This window comes from Staurois parvus, unplaced genomic scaffold, assembly GCF_062004578.1.
Source record: "Staurois parvus isolate SC_StPar_1 unplaced genomic scaffold, SC_StPar_1.0 ptg000450l, whole genome shotgun sequence".
In the NCBI taxonomy this organism is placed as follows: Eukaryota; Metazoa; Chordata; class Amphibia; order Anura; family Ranidae; genus Staurois; species Staurois parvus.
Genome location: NW_028318246.1, coordinates 4,822,303 through 4,841,117, shown reverse-complemented (window position 1 = coordinate 4,841,117; position 18,815 = coordinate 4,822,303). Strand labels below are relative to the sequence as shown.

At 44.6% G+C, this 18,815-nt stretch overlaps 1 protein-coding gene across 1 annotated transcript in view; it reads left to right on the top strand.

Annotated features, from left to right (window-relative positions):
- MAN2B1 (mannosidase alpha class 2B member 1) overlaps positions 1-18,815 on the top strand; it is a 53,342-nt gene that overhangs the window by 8,344 nt on the left and 26,183 nt on the right. Inside the window, exons 2-7 of the mRNA XM_089688700.1 lie at positions 2,518-2,620; positions 7,843-8,016; positions 12,654-12,847; positions 14,483-14,615; positions 17,922-18,067; positions 18,201-18,317. Coding sequence (XP_089544826.1) covers positions 2,518-2,620; positions 7,843-8,016; positions 12,654-12,847; positions 14,483-14,615; positions 17,922-18,067; positions 18,201-18,317 — 867 coding nt within the window. The remainder of the gene's footprint in view (positions 1-2,517; positions 2,621-7,842; positions 8,017-12,653; positions 12,848-14,482; positions 14,616-17,921; positions 18,068-18,200; positions 18,318-18,815) is intronic.

The window sequence follows — 18,815 nt, the reverse complement described above, 5'->3', positions numbered from 1 at the left end:
GAGCCTCCTCTGTGGGGGCCTCCTCTGCAGGGGGGTGTCTCACCCAAGGAACAAATGATCCTTATCCCAGGTTCACACCTAAGCTGTTTCCGCAGCGTTTTGCGTTGACGCTCTACAGTCCATTTAACATTATGTTCTATGGGACACATTCACATCTCCGCGTTTTTTCACCCGTGAGTTTTTTGGAAAGGGTCAGGGAATTTTTTTTTTTTTTTTTTTTAAAGCAAAAAGTTGCGTTTTTTGATTCTATAGACTTCAATAGAAATGCTGCAGAAAAGTGTGTTTTTGCTGTTTTTGACGCGTTTTGCATTTTAATCTGCCTAGCAACAAGAAAAAATGCATGGGTAAAGCCTTAAAAAGCACTGCAGAAACGGATCGAACGCAACCTCCATAGGTGTGAACCGAGCCCAACTCTTTGTTTTTCTTTGTGGAATGTACAGTAGTCACCTTCCAACTAATTATCTTTATTTGTTCTTCAAAAAATGTAATAAAAATGATTGAACAGAGTTGAATGCGGCGTGGAGGGTGTAGTATTTGGGCGCAGGGTCAGGGAAGAGGTGGAAGGATAGACGGGTGTGGGATCTGCGCAGAAGGATGAAGTATGTGTGAGGGCCACACAATGCTGCCAGCTTTAACCCCCTGTTTGCTGTACTGTACAAGGTTGCAGAGTCCTTGCAGAGCGACCTCATTCACTTCCATGGGTCATGCTTGGCAGGTGCTACACCCACCAACCATGACAAAGCGTATACCTCCTGCTGCAACGTGTACATCCCTGGCCACTACAGCTAAAGGGGGTGCGGTTGGGGTAGGGGTGGTAAAAACATGCCTTCACTATGGGTTTTACCACCTTCCCAAAGTGCAAATGTAAATGAATTCTTATTATTCTGAGCTCCCTGTAAGGCTGCTTTCACACTGATGTGCTGTGCTTCACCTGCAGTGTATCTGCGACTTTCCTGGGCTAACTGCGCCTTTGCCATAGGCTTCTGTTATATCCTGCAGGTGTGGTGCACTTTCTGAAAACGCACCAAAGCCTCTGTATTCAGGAGTTTTGGTGCTCTTTTAGAAAGTGCACCAAATCCGCAGGATATAATAGAAGTCTATGGCTCAATACATCTAACCCAGGAAAGCTGCAGGTACACTGCACCTGCGGTGTGGGTAAACCGCAGCAGATCTGTGTGAAAGCAGCCCTATACTATTATGCCCAGTGTATTGCTTCACACAGACCTGAAGGTCTCCTCTCCTGTTGCTGGCAGCACTCTGGAGACCTCTAGCCGAGATAAGAGGTGGAGTGCAGTTGGTATCACTCCATATGGGACAGGAGCCGGAACTACAGAGGAGACATCGTCTTATGTGGCTCCTGCTCCCTTCTACAGATCCAACTTTACAAGTACAGGCATACCTCCGTTTACAAACTTAATTTGTTCTCCGGGACGTTTCGTATTGCGAAAAATTCATAAACCGAAACGCTTTTTTCGTAGGAATGCATTGAAAACCAATTTACTATCGCTGTTCTCTAGCCGGTCTAAAACCGCTTTTGACCTAAAGGGACGCTTTTTGGACGCCATGGACGTTTCTCAGTTTCCAGGCAGAAAGAACAGTAAAAATGCAGGCAGGGCGCTGGACAAAGCACTCGGGACAAAATGTATGTGAAATGGTTTGATACAGGAATGTTTGTTTTACTATGTAATCATTTATTAGAAAATGACAGTTTTTAAAATTTCAAATTTGCCGCCGGTTCCGGCCCCCGTGTATGTCCCGACGCTCGCAGGGAGCGGAACACGGAGGCTGGCATTGGCCGGGGACGCTGCAGGGGACGCATCGCGGGAGTGAAGGACAAGGTAAGCGCTGCAGTGAATCCCTGAGCAACGCCGCATGGTAAGGGGGCAGGGAGGCAGTATATAAACGGTCACCCGCCCCTGCACTGCCACCGTCCGGCTGTTTATATACAACGGCCAGATGGGAAGTGGTTAAAGGCATAAATACTGTACAGGGACATGATTAAAAAAAAAAAATTGTAAATGCATTGAAAACCAATTTAATCTGTTCGTATTGTGACAAAAAATTTGCAAACCAAGCCATTATTTTAAATGGATTCATTCGTAAACTGAAAATGACGTTAACCGAGGCGTTCGTAAACCGAGGTACGCCTGTAGTCCCTCTGCATTGCACTCTGATGCTCTGCGACAGGGGTAGGCAACCTGCGGCTCTCCAGCTGTTGCAGGACTAAAAGTTCCATCATGCCTATACAAGTCGTAGCTGTCAATTTTGCAATGTCTCATGGGAAATGTAGTTCCACAACAGCTAGAGAGCCGCGGGTTGCCTACCCCTGCTGGGATGACGGGTCAGCAAGCCCAGACCTCGCTCTACTGGCAGATTGCCATCTACCGGTTGCTCCCCTTCAGCTCTAGAGGGCCAGATGGGTGGAGGTGCAAGGAGTATCCAAGAGAAGAGGGTCCACCAGTCCATGGATTCAGAATACTGATCTGCCAAATCTCTTGTCCTTGTCTTGTCCCATAGACCTGCCTGGCAGCTCCCGACAACTTCTTGAATGTACATCTGATCCCTCACACACACAATGATGTGGGATGGCTGAAGACCGTAGATCAGTATTATTATGGAGGTAAGTGGACAATCGCACCTTCTCTGGCAGTTACATCAGAGAGTAGAAGATGAGAAACGTTTTGCAGTTGCCGCCTATTTCTGCCATGTACTCTAATCAACTTTCTTAGTTTGGTAATTGAAGAGTTTCCTGTGTAGATTATCACAGATCTGCATCATCTTTCTAGCAGGATGTATTTAATATTTCTTCCTTTAACCACACACAAATATTAACCCTTCAATATCTGAGTCTTTTATTTCCATTGTATTTCTCAAACAGTAAAATTGTGTTACTAACACTTGATGTCTATTAACCACTTCCTGTCCGGACACTTTCACCCCCTTCCTGTCCAGGGCAATTTTCAGCTTTCAGTGCTGTCACATTTTGAATGACAATTGCACGATCATGCAACACTGTACCCGTATGAATTTTTTTACCATTTTTTGAGACAGATAAAACTTTATTTTGGTGGTATTTATTCACCGCTGGGATTTTTATTTTTTTTGCTATGTAAATGAAAATGTCCAAGAATTTTGAAAAGTGTTTTTCTTATACAATTTTGCCAATAAATCTTGGCCGAAATGTATTTCATTATCTTTTTAGTAAAAAAAAAAAAATAAGCCAAATTAGTTTATAACCAAAAATTATAATTTTTAAACTTTTTTTTTTTTTTTTTTTTTTTTTTTTACATACTGTCACCCTACCAGTACAGTGTCACTATGGTAACACTGTACTACTTGTGGGTGGTGAAGATTTTTTTTATCTTTTACAGTGATTTGCTTTTACACCCATATAGGATGTAAAAGCAATCATTTCTCTTTCTCTCTGTCTGCATTCTTGCAGCCATTGAGAAATACTGAGTGAGCTGTGATTGGTCACAGCTTGTCACATGGTACAAGGCTGTTGTGAATAGCCTTGTACCATGTGACCTCTGTGATCATTCACAGATTTCACACGTAGTAAGCAATGATGTCACAAGTGACATCTTGCTTATTACTTCGCATGTGATCCCTTATTGGCCTATCGGTGATCACATGATCGGGACCTCATACAGAGGTCCCGTCCGACGATCGGTGTTTCACTGTATCCAGAGCACACAGCGGGCACCGGATCGCAGTGCTGTGCGCTCCCAGGGAGTGCGCACAGCTAGAAATGGCAGGTGCCGTTTATCAACGGCAACCCGCCCCTGGAGTGCCACCATCGTGCCGTTTATAAACATCAAGCGGACGGCAAGTGGTTAAAATGGTTGTCATCCCTTGTATTGCCGTGTGGAAATTACTTCAGATAAATGCTGTATTAGTATTTTAAAGGTGTATGTTAACCACTTGCCATCCTGAGGATTTACCACCCCCAGCCCCCCCCCCCCCCCCCCCATTTCCCCGACCAGGCATCTTTTTGTTATACAGCACTGCACTATTTCAACTGGTAATTTCCCAGTCATGCAATGCTGTACCCAATGATTGTACCCAATCAAAATTTACGTACTTTTTTTTTTCTCAGAACTTTCTTTCGTGGTATTTGATTTGCGCGCTTTACTTTTTGCGCTATAAAAAGACAGAAAATTTTGAAGAAAAACTTTTTTTTTTTTTTTAAACTTTTGGCTATAATGAAAAAAAGCAAAAAAAAAAAAAAAAATATTTTATATATTTTATAATATTTTTTAAAAACTCCAGTATCTTTACCGTCATTTTGTAAATACTATAACTTTCACAAAAACCAATTAATTTTACACGTATTGGGATTTCTTTTTTTTTTTTTTTTTGCAAAGACATGGCGCAAAATACATTTTGCCCTAAATTTATGACTAAATTTGATTTTTAAATTTTTTGTTTTTTTTTTTTTTTTTTTTTTCCTTATAACACAAAAAAATAACCACAAGGTGATCAAATGCCACCGAAAGAAGCTCAATTTGTGGGGGAAAAAGACGTAAATTTAATTTGGGTACAGCACTGCATGTCCGTACAATTATCAGTTAAATTAACACGTTTAGCCCCTACGCTTACCCTCCTCCCCCAGCAAGTGCAGTGTCAGTAGGTCACTGTCACTTGATACATTGTACACAAAACCGCAGTGTTCACAGAATCAGGCCTGATCTCTGCTTGTGCTTGCCTGTAAATTGATGACTCTCATATGCAACAGTACTAGTGCCACTGTACCTTTTTGGTGAAATGATGAGCCCCCCTAGTACATCCTGGTCTTTCACATACCAGCACTGCAGTATCACTTGGTGACATGGTGAGTCCCATAAGTGCAGTACAAGCTGGTGCGGTGGCGAGCACAAGTATTGTCCCACAACCACAAGAATTTGCACACAGGCTCGTAGAGCCACTAGTATCCTTCCAGACGTGCTTGCAAATCCCGATTGACAGCGCACAAATTCTGCAGCACCTGTACTCCCCCATTCACTGCCCAACCTGGAATTCAGGTGGAAACAGCAAATTTAACACTACTCACCTTGATTTTTTTTTTTTTTTTGTTTTGGAGCTTTTTTTCAGAAAATATCTGTGTGCATTGATTGTAGATCAAAGCAATTTATATGCACAACAATATATCATCGCCAACCCAAATTCAAATCTTGGCAGACCATTTGCATTGGAAACCCATTACCGTTTCCATATTTATATATGATTTTTTTTTTTTTTTTGGGCCTAGCCCTCAACATTGGCATTACTAACGAAATGAATTGAGGTTGTATTGGTCCACAGACCCAATTCATCATATGCCTGTGTTCTCTGCTGCTATGACCAGGCATAGATATGAGCGTATAATGTGTTTTTATGCATTTCAACGACCACACACTCTGTTTTCCTTGGTGTCCCTGAATTTTGACTGGCTCCACAAAATTCATCCCTTTGTAAATTGCCTTAACCAAAAATTGCAGATGTCTAAATTCCCAAGTAAAAAATCTGCGTTGATGAGTCTCTCATTAATGTTTCTGGCCGCCTTGCATTCAAACAATTTCTCCCCAGCAAGCGTGCCAGATATGGGGTCAAGATGTATAAAACCTGTGAGAGGGCAACAGGCTATACTTAGAAGTTTCGGATTTATGAGGAAAAGGGTCACGTGGAGCCCCCCAGATGCCCAGACTACATGGGGAGCAGTGGCAAGATAGTTTGGGACTTGGTATCATCCTTTTTCCATATGGGGTACCACTTATACGTGGAGAATTTTTATTCAAGTGTGCCACTATTTAGACATTTGTTCAATCTTGGAATTGGCGCATGTGGCACCGTGCGACCTAATGTGTGCCCACCATTAGAAGTGCCCACAGGCTGCATAAAAAAAAATGGCATATATACCCAAAAAGGACCAGCGATGTGCTGGTACGTCACTGGACTTTGGTTATACCAGGATGATGCCTACAGCTGCAGGCATCATCCTGGTATGGTTTTTTTTCAGTTGGTGATCTGCTTTCATGTAAATGCAATCTTAGTGGCTAATTAGCTGCAGGATTGCTTTTACAATCTGCGGGAGACTATGCCCCTTCCCCGCTGCCTTCCACGGCCTTCTCGGGCAGTCCCGTACCATCGAGGGAACCTGAGAATGCAGCTGGTGTTTCTGCCAGCTGACCATAGAACTGATTGGAGACCATAATGGTGCCAATCATCTCTATAGTTTAAGAAATCGGAATCTACGAGCATTTCATCACTTTTTGCAGGATATAAACAGCGCCATTTTGTAAATTGGGAAAGCATATGATCACACCGATCTTGATGAGATTAGATAATGTAAGGGCAGAGTAGATATCTAGAGTCTGATAGACCCCAGATTTTTCAAAAAAAGAATGACTTTTTATAGAAGGCAACTATCAAAATATAATAAATCACATAAATATCCTCCTGCGCTCTTATGGTAAGTAATAAATATAAGCTAGGAAGCAGCCAGCATCTGTCCCATACCAAACAAAGGCAATATGAATAGAATATAAAATTGATGCAGCGCTAAAAGAACAAAGAACTAAAACCTAAATACAGTAGATACCAGATAGTAAATATAGGTATTGACATAACCCAAATCCACCTAGGGATGAGCAGAAAACAGTGGCCCTTAATAGGCTGATACCAGTGGTTAAGTGCAGGATAAAGTGTCCATAGTTCATATATCTAGAGGGGTTCAGGTGAATCACAGCACACTTTAAAAAACGTGACCCCGGGCAGTCTTGCTGCAATGGCCTCTCACCTCCACTCTATGACCCTACAGGGCCACAAAGCGTAATGTAGATCACCACGGAATCCTCCAATTCAGGGACTCTTTTGATACTTGATGTGATGCCAATCTATCAAGAGTCCCTGAATTGGAGGATTCCGTGGTGATCTACATTACGCTTTGTGGCCCTGTAGGGTCATAGAGTGGAGGTGAGAGGCCATTGCAGCAAGACTGCCCGGGGTCACGTTTTTTAAAGTGTGCTGTGATTCACCTGCACCCCTCCTAGATATATGAACTATGGACACTTTATCCTGCACTTAACTACTGGTATCAGCCTATTAAGGGCCACTGTTTTCTGCTCATCCCTAGGTGGATTTGGGTTATGTCAATACCTATATTTACTATCTGGTATCTACTGTATTTAGGTTTTAGTTCTTTGTTCTTTTAGCGCTGCATCAATTTTATATTCTATCAAAATATAATACAATGCATGAAACTCAATTGAGAGTGCAATGAGGTCAGTGTGTTGGTCTATGCATTTTGTGGGAAGGAGGAGACCCTTTGAAATGCGTAGACAACACACTGACCTTATTGTAATCTCAGTTGAGCCATTTATGCATTGTATAATTTTATGTACAACCTTTTTAATCCCAAAGGATAAGGGAAATTAAAACTATTGCTGTAACTGCCTAAAAACTGTTATTGGGAGTTCAGAGGTTAGGCACTTATGTAAAGTCCATCTAAATCTACTAGTCCAATTGACACTACCCTCTCCACAGGGTGACATTGCTGCTGTCCAGGGGTGGCTATACTGCTCCTCCAAAGACACAGTGGAGGAGTGAGTGGAGCCCCCCTAAGACAGGAAGTGTTTCTGCCTGTTTCACCATGTGAAAAAAAAAAAGTAAAAGCGGTCTAAAAAAACAAAAACAAATGCAGCTACCACATCTAAGAATCAGAATGAGAGCCAGGAGGAGATCACCCCCCAGAAAGAGGGGTCAGGCGTGATTTCCACATTTTTCTACTGTGAAAGGTTTCCTTTACCCGATAAGCTGATTGCTCTGAATTACAGCACATTATTATTCTTTTGTGCCTTTCAGCGAATAACAGCATCCAACATGCTGGCGTGCAATATATATTGGACTCGGTGATCCCTCAGCTGCTTGCGGACCCCAACAAGAGATTCATCTATGTGGAGAGTGCCTTTTTCTGGCGGTGGTGGAGGGAACAGATGGAGCCTGTGCAGAAAGATGTAGCCCGGTTAATACAGGAAGGTGAGCAGCAGGGGGCGCCACACACATACACCACGGTTTTTTGTCTAGTCTTAGTCAAGTAACCTTTAACATTCGGGACATACTTGCTGTATGGTCTTAATCATCTTAATTTATAAATATTTATCACTTTTTTTTCCATTTCCACCAGATATTTAATATATAGATCCACTCCAAAGACATGCTGGTAGGTTATTTGGCTCCTGTCTAAATTGTCCCTAGTATGTGTATGTATGAATGTAAGTTATGGAGTTATAGATTGTACACCCCTTGAGGATTAGGGACTGATGTGAATGTACAATATATATGTAAAGTGCTACGTAAATTGACGGCGCTATATAAGGACCTGAAATAAATACAGAAATAAGGAACAGGGCTGTAAGGGAGGAGAGACTGCTATGTGGAGTGCTCTTGATATAATCCTTTAGTTAGACTTACCGGTGACTGTATTTCTAGGAGCCCTGCAGGACAGCACCTGGAGAGAACACCGCTCCACCCATAACAGAGGAAACACCACAGCTTAAAAGTCCGCCTCTTCCACCATGCCCTCCAGTTATTGCAGAGTAACCTCTGACATGCTGAAAAACGGAAATGCCAACCACAGAATTACGGCCATAATAAAAAAGGGGAAGGTTACAGGCTGCTGTCTAGAAAGGCTCCTTGAAATACCATCAGTGGTAAGTCTAACTAAGGATTTCTCACTTTGCCCTTCAGGACAGCACCTGGAGAAGATAACTGAGTAACTTACCCCTAGGGTGGGACCACTGCTTGCAGGACATTCCTGCCGAAAGACTGGTCTATCGCGGCCAACATGGCTGTTCTGACCGACACCAACAGGTTGCACTGCACCTGCTTCAAGGCCGGCTGGATCCTTTCTATTTTCTCTTCCGGAACGAGTATCCGCTGTTGAACGGAATCTGATATAACCCAGGAACTTTATTCTCTGGGCTGGAATCAGGTTGGATTTTGCCAGATTTAACAGCCATCCCAAGCTTCTCACATGAGCCTGAGTCATCTGAAGATCCAACAGCAGCTGCGTCCTGGTTTCTGCAAACATGAGTAGATCATCTAAGTATGGCACCACCAAAATCCTTGTCAACCTCCATGACCTTGGTGAACACTTTTGGAGAAGATGAGAGGCCGAAGCGTAGTGCTCTGAACTGCAGGTGCCAGATGGACGATCCCAGATTGACCGTCAGTTGCAGGAACTTCTGAGAAGATTGCACAATCTGAATATGAAGATAAGCGTCCCGCAGATCAGTGGTCAACATGAAGCAACCCAGAGATGGCAGCTTCCTTACGAAAAAAAATTGTATCCAAGTGGAAGTGCTTTCATCGAATGGACCTGTTCATTAGCTTTTGATTCAATATTAGATGGACCTTACCTGAAGGCTTTTGGACTAAGAAGATGTGTGAGTAGAACCCCCGGCCTTCTTGTTCCCCTTGCACATGAATGATTTCCTCCTGCAGCATCAGTTCCTTTAAATGGGACGTCATTGCTGAGGCCATCTCCTGACACCTTGGGAGACTGGTCACAAAATCTGGTTGGTGGGGTCTGGGAGAACTCCACGCCACACCCCTGGGACACGATATTTCTGACGAAGGTACTTGATGTTGCTTCTTCCCACAGTGAGAAGGTCCACTTGGACGGCCGCTCTGGGGGTCTGAAGAGTACCTCTCCTTTACCCCTGTTTCTCTGGAAACTTCAACTTCTTTTCTGGGTCTGTTCCTTATTTCTTTGGGTTTGTGAAAGGATGAAAATTCTTTCTGACCGGTTGCTTCCTACTTTTCGACAGGAAAGCCTTTTTCTTATCCACCGATCTATGCAGCACTGACTCCAGATCCAGGCTGAAAAACAGGTCCCCAGAAAAGGGGATTCCGCATAACTTCACCTTAGAAGCTGAGTCTCCAGAACCAGGTCTTGAGCCAGGTGGCTCTCCTAGCCGAATTGACCAATGCCGAAGACCTGACCATCATTCTGATAGATTCAGCCAATGCATACGCCATATACTTCACGGCTTTTAGAAGGACTGGAGGTCCCTGCCTCGACATGATCCCTCAGCTGTTCTAACCAGCACTCCAAATTCCTCGCCACCACTGTGGAGGCCATAGCCGGCTTGAGGTTGGTTGGGGAAGAGCCCCATGCTTTTTTTTTTTTTTTTTTTTTTTTTTTTTTTTTTTTTTTTTTTGCAAGTCCGTGCATTTTGAAACCTGCGAGAAGGCTGTGTCCATCCTTGGTTTCTTATTCCGCACCAGAGACTCTCCTTCGAAGGAAAACCTTCTTTGGGATCTGGAGAGAAAAGGGCCCCTTTTTGGATCCTTCCATTCTCTTTACTGAGTCTGATAAAACCTGATGGACCGGGAAGACTGTTACGCTTGTCCCAGGCCTCAGTACATTTTATCATGGACCGACAGCTGGGCATTCTCCAGCGTCATCTATCTATCTCTTTTCAGCAGGTCGTCCACCTCCTCCAATGACAGCTTGAATCTGGAGGAGCTTGCAACCTGCTCCTCACCGTCCTCATCTTCCAAACCTCTGAGGGATGGAAGGACGCTAATATCCTTCTGGCCTGAAAAGTACGTCCGAGGACTGAACGAGGTGTCTGTTGAAAAGGCAGGCGAAGCGTCGGCAGCTTATCCGGCAAAGATCGGACCGATCCCGGGGTCTCTGACAAGTTCTTTTTGACAGCCTCAAACATGTCAGTGCATTGCTGCAAAGATTATTTTTATTTAATCCACCACACATACTTTACATAGCGGTTTCGGCCAAGAATCTCTCATGGGATTCCTACAAGACACACTTCCTTTTAATTGGTGTGACCCCCTTTTTGTCCTGACCATGGCCTTGACCTGAAACATAGAGGAGAAGGGCATCAGACAACTACATCAGGCCCCCATCCGGCCTGATGCTCCGTAGCCCACCTTCCAAACCCGCTGCCAAAGAGGGAGGAAGTAAGAGAGGGGAAGGGGGAGACTTGGGGGGGGGGGGGGGGGGGGGGCGGCGTCCCAGGAGCAGAGTCACCACTGTGTCACAGCAGCAGGCATCCGTACCAGGGAAGGCAACAAACCAAAGGGTTAGGCTGGTGCATGATGCGTCTGCTTCCGCCGTTGCTGCTGGACCCTCTGTTTCCTCCATCCCGCAGAGAGCCCAGTCTCCGTGCTGGTGACTCGGAACCTGAAGCACCTTCTGACCTGCTCCCTCCTCTTGCGGTCCAGCAGCTGGAACCAGTGTTGCCACGCCCCCACTGGAAGTCCTGCCCACGGCTAGATCCACCAGGACCTCCGGAAGGTTTCCCATAGCCCGGAACCCCAGGAGACTCGCTCCCTGAGGGAGAAGGATGCGGCAGGACTGTCAGACTGGTCATCGCTCCCCTGAACAAAGGGGAGAAAAGGCGCCGGAACACCCCCTTAAGAGGAGATAAAGGGGGGATATGATCAACATGTATAAATACATCAGTGGCTCATATAGTGAACTCGGTGTAGAGCTATTCATCCTGAGGTCATCAGAGGACAAGGGGGCACTCTTTACGTCTGGAGGAAAAGAAATTAAAGCTCCAAACACGGAAAGGTTTCTTCACAGTGAGAGCTGTGAAAATGTGCAATAGACTCCCTCAAGAGTTGGTTCTGGCCAGCTCAGTGGATTGCTTCAAAAAAGTCCTGGATTCTTTCCTAGACACACAGAATATAACTGGATATAACATTTATAGGTAAAGTTGATCCAGGGAATATACGATTGCCTCTCGGGGGATCAGGAAGGAATATTTTTTCGCAGCGGGAGCAAATTGCAACTATGAAATGGAGGAAGGAGCTGGGCTGGTCCACACAATCAATCTGGGAGGTAACGACCAACGCATTCCCCCACTGGAGAGAGCGCAGTCGTCATTTGTGTGGTCCCACCCTAGGGGAAAGTTACTCGGTTATCTCCTCCAGGTGCTGTCCTGAAGGGAGAAATCCTTAGACTTACCGGTGATGGTATTTCTAGGAGCCTTTCAGGACAGCAGCCTTTAACCTTCCCCTTTTTTATTATGGCCATAATTCTGTGGTTGGCATGGTATCTGTTTTTCAGCATGTCAGAGGTTACTTGGCTATAACTGAGGGCATGGTGGAAGAGGCAGACTTTTTAAGCTGTGGTGTTTACTCTGTTGTGGGTGGAGTTGCGCTCTCTCCAGGTGCTGTCCTGAAGGGCGAGTGGAGAAAAATAAGTGCTCTCCAAAGGCTGAACTATGGGCACAAAAAACGTTCATTTTAAAGATATTCCTCAATGACTGCAGAGGATGTAAATCCAATTTGTGTGCAGAATGCAATGTGTTACAATTCCCACATGTCAATGGGCCCTAAATGCTGGACTCATCATATACACCAGCAGGGTCAGTGCCCATAGTACAGAGCTGCTGAAGGCCATGTGACTTAATGCTGTGGAGCAATCTCCTTCTTGGGATGGGTAGGGAAGTAATTTTAATTCCCATACACCGCCTTGGTGATTTGAGTTCAGTTCTGCATTCTGATATATACATTAGATATCGCCCATAGTAAAGCGGCAGAATACTTCCTTAAATTATTAAAATAGAAAAATGAAAGGAAGACTCCAGCCAGAGCAATCCCACCTTTCGTGGTCCTCAGACACTGCTTTCCTTTCTCAGGTCGCTTGGAGTTTATAAACGGTGGCTGGTCTATGAACGACGAAGCTGCCACACACTACAATGCCATCATTGACCAGATGACTCTAGGCTTGCAGTTCTTGCAGAATACATTTGGAGAATGCAGTAGACCGCGGGTCGCTTGGCACATCGATCCTTTTGGACACTCCAGGGAACAGGCTTCACTATTTGCACAGGTACGTGAGAACTAACCTAATGTAGTCACTCTTTCCACCTTATGTTGGGTTTATTAAGCCTTATGATAGTCAAAGCCATGCAAAACTGATAATTCTCCTATCGGGTTAAATCCAAGTTCTGGTTTAATAGTTGGAAAATTCAATTGGAACTTATTCCCATCCGATTTCTTCGTTCTGTCCATCTGTTGCATCCGATACAAAGCCAGTTGGTGACTTTCATCTGTCTATATTCCACACTACTGAAAGTTGTCCCCCCCCCCCCCCCCCCCCCCCCCCCAACAACCTACACAGAAAAATTTTAGCAATTTGTTTTACACTAAAGGTAATTAAAAATAATAAATTGTTGCATTAATATTGTGGGGTGGATTTACTAAAGAGAAATAGATGGGCACTTTGCAAATGCAGTTGCATTCATTTTTCCCAGCTTGGTGAACTAATTATTATTATTATTATTATTATTATTATACAGGATTTATATGGCGCCAACAGTTTGCTCAGCGCTTTACAATATAAAGGGAGACGATACAGTTCAGTACAAGCTGGTTAGGAGGGCCCTGATCCTGGGAACTTACAATCTAGGAGGGAGGGGCTAGTGGTGCAAAAAGTATTAACTGTGGGGGATGGACTGGTTGGAAGAGTAGAAGATTCCATTATTAGCTGAGGGCAGAATAGGCTTCCCTGAAGAGATAGGTTTTCAGAGATCGCCTAAAAGTGAGCAGAGTAGGCGATAGTCTGATAAATTGGGGTAGAGATTTCCAGAGGATAGGGGAGGCTCTGGAGATGAGCATGGGAGGAGGACACAAGGGAGCTAGAATGTATGAGGTCGTGTGGAGAGTACGGTTTTGATATTTGGAGACAAGATTGGTGATGTAATTTGGGGTAGAGTTATAAATGGTTTTATATGTTAATATTTTGAACGTTATTAGTTGGGCAATGGGAGGACAGTGGAGGGATTGGCAGAGAGGGGTGGCGGATACGGAGCGGTTAGTAAGGTGGATGAGTCTGGCAGCAGCATTCAAGATAGACTTCAGCGGGGATAGCCTGCGATGAGGTAGGCCAGTGAGGAGGGAGTTACAATAGTCAAGGCGAGAGATAACCAGGGAGTGAATAAGTTGCTTAGTGGTTTCCGAGAACAGGCGTATCTTGGAGATGTTGCAGAGGAACATTATCATCATCCAATCATATGCAAGCACAAATGCTTGCGTGTGTTTTGTTTTTGTTTTTTTTTTTACCTTGCACCTGATTGGGTCTTCTTTACAAAGTTAAGCTTCCCCCACTAAGGAAAATGAGTATAACTACACCTGCAGAGTCCAGTCTTCTTGCCTTTTTAGTAAATTTACTCCTGTGACATAAATTGAGACTGCAGCTCTTTTATTCTTTCAACTAATCTTCAGGCCTAAAATGTGCATTTGAACATGTGTGCAAAAAACAGAGGCAGCTCTGGTAGGGAAAGGGTTAAGGCTGATGTCCTAAGTGTATTCTCCAATGGGGGCAGACCAGCAAAAGCTGAATTGTGATTGGTTGCTCTGATTTTATATATATTTGTGCATTTTTTTCTCGCTTGCAAAACAAATGTGCATCTCCTTCTTTTTTTTTTTTTTTTTTTTTTTTTTTTTTTGGACTTTTTAACCATAGATGGGCTTTGATGGCTTCTTCTTTGGCCGTCTGGATTATCAGGATAAGACCAATCGAGAGAAGACACGACGAATGGAGATGATTTGGCGAGCAAGCGATGATTTAGAAGCACCCAGTGCCGATCTCTTTACCGGTGAGTGAGCAGATATCAGAAATATTATTCTGATGATCAAACTTTATTTTTAAGCCCCTACATACTGTACTCCTCAGCTCTAGGAGCATGCCTAGGCCAACTGCCTAACTTCACCAATTGCATGCTTGCTTCAAGTCAGTGACTTGCAAGGTGCTGATGTCAGGATCAGGGTAACAGTCTAAAACCCTCCTGCACCTCAGGTCATCAGGGTCAGCCCCCATATTTTGATCCTCCTAGGACCCATTAATAAAAGAAATATGTGGATTGCCACTGTTGACATCCTTGTGAAAAGCCTGCTGCCCTTCATATTAATCTTTTGGCTTCAAAAGGTATTACTGGCCTGGAACAAGCATGAAGGATGGCCATTGCGCAGAATAGTCCAGGTGGTTGTAAACCCTTCCATGTACCTAGGGGTGTATTTACCCACAAGGCATTTACCTAGGGTGGCATTTTTCGGGGGGCAGCATCTCCCCCTGGAAGAAGGGACACACGCAGTATGGCAGGGGTGTCCAAACTTTTTTCAAAGAGGGCCAGATTGGATGAAGTGAACATGGTGGAGGGCCGAACATTTTTCCAAACATTCTTTGAACCATTACAATTAAATGCAAATAAATTATTTTATGCCAAGTTACCGTATTTTTCGCCGTATAAGACGCACCTGACCATAAGACGCACCTAGGTTTTAGAGGCAGAAAACAGGAAAAAAATTCTGAACTAATGGACTGCAGACACAGCACAGGAGATGACCAGAGACTGCGGACAGCACAGGAGATGACCAGAGACTGCGGACAGCACAGGAGATGACCAGAGACTGCGGACAGCACAGGAGATGACCAGAGACTGCGGACAGCACAGGAGATGACCAGAGACTGCGGACAGCACAGGAGATGACCAGAGACTGCGGACAGCACAGGAGATGACCAGAGACTGCGGACAGCACAGGAGATGACCAGAGACTGACACGGCCGCGGTGGAAATACCGGACCGGCCGCTCCATATTCGCTCCATAAGACACACTGACATGGAGGGCCGTATTAAACCGACCCTCGGGCCGTAAATGGGCCCGCGGGCCGGACTTTGGACATGCCTGCAGTATGGGGACCTGGTGGGTTCCGAGAGGGGCTGCTTGATGGTGTATGCAGAGCCTGTTCCCAGGGATGTCCGGAGTTGTGAAGGTGAATGTCTTCTCCCTCTCGCCGTGGGGGGTGGCCAATTTATGGGAAGCAGTGGTAGAGGAAGGCTCTCGAGTGGGGGTGAGGTGTTGGTCAATGCCAGCTCTGTTTGTGGGGGATGGGGGTGTTGGTGTCAGGGTCCCTCTGTGCGTGAGGGGGGGGGTGGGGGGGGAGACCATTTTCGTGTTGCCTAGGGCAGCACAAAACCTAAATACACCACTGTATGTACCCAGTCAAGTGACTGGCCTTAGGTGATACAGTGGTAAAACAAATCCTTCTGCATAAAGTTTACCTGTTTTTTTTTTTATCTGCAGCCTTCTCTCCTTTTATATCTGTTCAGAGCACAGAATTTACACAGCATTTCTCAGCTCCGGAAGGCAGGGGGCAGGGATCTGACACCCCACACTGCACAACATGGAGCAGGGAGCTGAGTGTAATCTGAAACCTGAGTGGAGGTAGAGGACATACCCCACTTTACATAGACACAGGGAAACATGCACAGCTGAGCATGTCAATCACCTGTGTTCTGGGTGCGGGGGGGAGGGGGGCTTATGGAGCTGTCTCCCAGAATTGTCGGTTATTGGCATAAAATGTTAGGACTCATGCAGATATCAAAGGAATGAGAGCGGAAACGGAAATCACACGAAGTGCTTTGGATAGAACTTATAGAAGAATATGCTTCATTCATTTTTCATTTCAGAGGTTTACAACCACGTTTTAAGATTTATAAGGACTCTCATATGTAGACTGTCAGGATTACCATCCTCATGAACAACCAGCTGCCTGCCTTATTGATCCTGCGGCTTCAATACTTTCTTCTTGCCCTTCGGCAAACACCATTAAGTCGGCTCTTGGTTTTTATACTTAAGGAGTAGGCAAGCTCATCACGCCAGCTGTGGCGAAACTAAAATCCCATCATATAAAAAGTGAAAGGGTGCTGCGCTACTTGGTGCATGAACAATAAACCATAAAAACCTAAATTGAATATGTATTTAATACACATAAGCCCCTCATCCAAGTGTAAACATAACATATCCATAAATCATGTGAACCGGTGCAAACAATGACAATGACCGCAACACAAAATGCTATAATGTGCTGGTGACAGAAGTGAACATAATAATAATAATGATGTGTATAGTGTGGTGAATGAAAGTGACTCCGTCTCAAAAGATATGACCGTCCCAAAACACAGGAAAAAAAACAGTAGATCTTCAAAAATATGCTTCAAAAATATATGAAAATAGCCTCCACCAGCTAGCATGCGCGCTCACCTTCAAAATGCGACCCACAAGGAGTCACAGGGCATAAAGAACCTCAAAAGATGATTGGTCCTCCTATAGCAATCAAAAAGCAAAAGGCCATCTCCAATGGCGCTGACCAACACAGGCATGCTCCAGAAATGGCTGCAGACTGCTACCATCCTAAGTGCCTCTCATAGAAGATGCAGGCAAGAAGACTCCCATAGTGTAATACGTCACAAACTTTATTGTAAACCACATCCAGAAATAGCTACTTACATTTAAAATGGGTCCGCAGACCAAAAAAGGCAAAAACTGCAGGGAAGGTGTATGGGATCGGGAGGACCAAGATGGCAACTGCTGTCTGTACCGGATATGACATCACCACTCTTCTGTACTACGCGTTACGTCACGGGTCACATGACTTCCTCGGGGCTCGCAAGTAGCGCAGCACCCTTTCACTTTTTAATTTTGATTTTGCTATTTTGGAATATAGTTAGGTGTTTTTGCCCACTTTTTTGGGGGTCATTGCAGTTAGGGAGGTAGCGCAGGAGGACCACCTCTCTACTAATAAATTCCATCATGCGTTTAGCCCTCATGCCCGTGGCTGGCAGTCTTGCAGTGCCTTATGGGACTTGTAGTTCCACAACATCTGGAGTGCCTAGGTTTGCCTACACCTGATATACTTGTTTATATTCCATGACCTAGAACATGAAGTCTGAAGCCATGGAATCAGCATAACGGCCTCCAGCTGGTGTTTCCATAAGATCTGCAGTGTGTTGTCTATATCAAGCTTGTTAGGAATCATCACGTTGAACTCCCAATAACCCATTGTACGTATCTCTGCTTAAAACTGGATGTGGTGTTTTTTGTGTTTTTTCCGGTCCTTGCAGGGGTGCTTCCAAATGGTTACAACCCCCCAGACGGCTTCTGCTGGGATCAGCTGTGCACTGACATGCCAATCATGGACGACCCAAACATGGAAGATTATAACGTAGATGTCGTGTTAGCCAAATTTCTTGCGGCTGTACATGCTCAGGTATCGTAGGAAGGCTGTGTATAGGAATCCTGCTGTGTACACATACCATGGTGTAGTATTGTCGGGGGGGGTGTATGCTCCTTGGAAATGTCATGGTGCTGAAGATGCTTGCCTGTTCTTTATCTCCTGTCAGGCGGCAAAGTACCAATCAAATCACATTGTTATGACGATGGGCTCTGATTTTCAATATGAGAATGCCATCCCGTGGTTTAAGAACATGGACAAACTCATGAGGCTGGTCAATGCTCGGGTAAGTCACGGCGATCACATAACTGCTGCTCTACTGCTGCATAGATTGAAAGGGTTACAGTTTTCCATTAGGGTCCATTCACGTTGTGTGTTTAGGCAAACGCGCCAGCTCAACACTTTATTGTGCATTTATTCATTTTATTATGTATTACTTCATTATTTTGTGTGTGTGTGTGTAATATACATTACCCCAAAAAATGTTTCCTTCACATTGGCACTCCTGTGTTTTTAGCTTTTATAAATGCAGGAGATGCTAATAGGGAAGTATTTACAACTTTTAAAGTAAAATTTTCCCCATGTTGGTGAGAGCAAGGGAGGGTTATAACCCCTGTCAGGTGTGAGGGTTTTTTTTTTTTTTTTTTTTTTTTTTTCGCCACCTGTGTTGCTTCAAGTCCCCATAGCTGAACAGGAAGTGAGAGGAAATCCCTTGCAAATTAGGGGAATTCTGTGGGGATCCCCAGTTCACCAGAGCTAGTGTCCCCATTGGAAGACTTTCCCT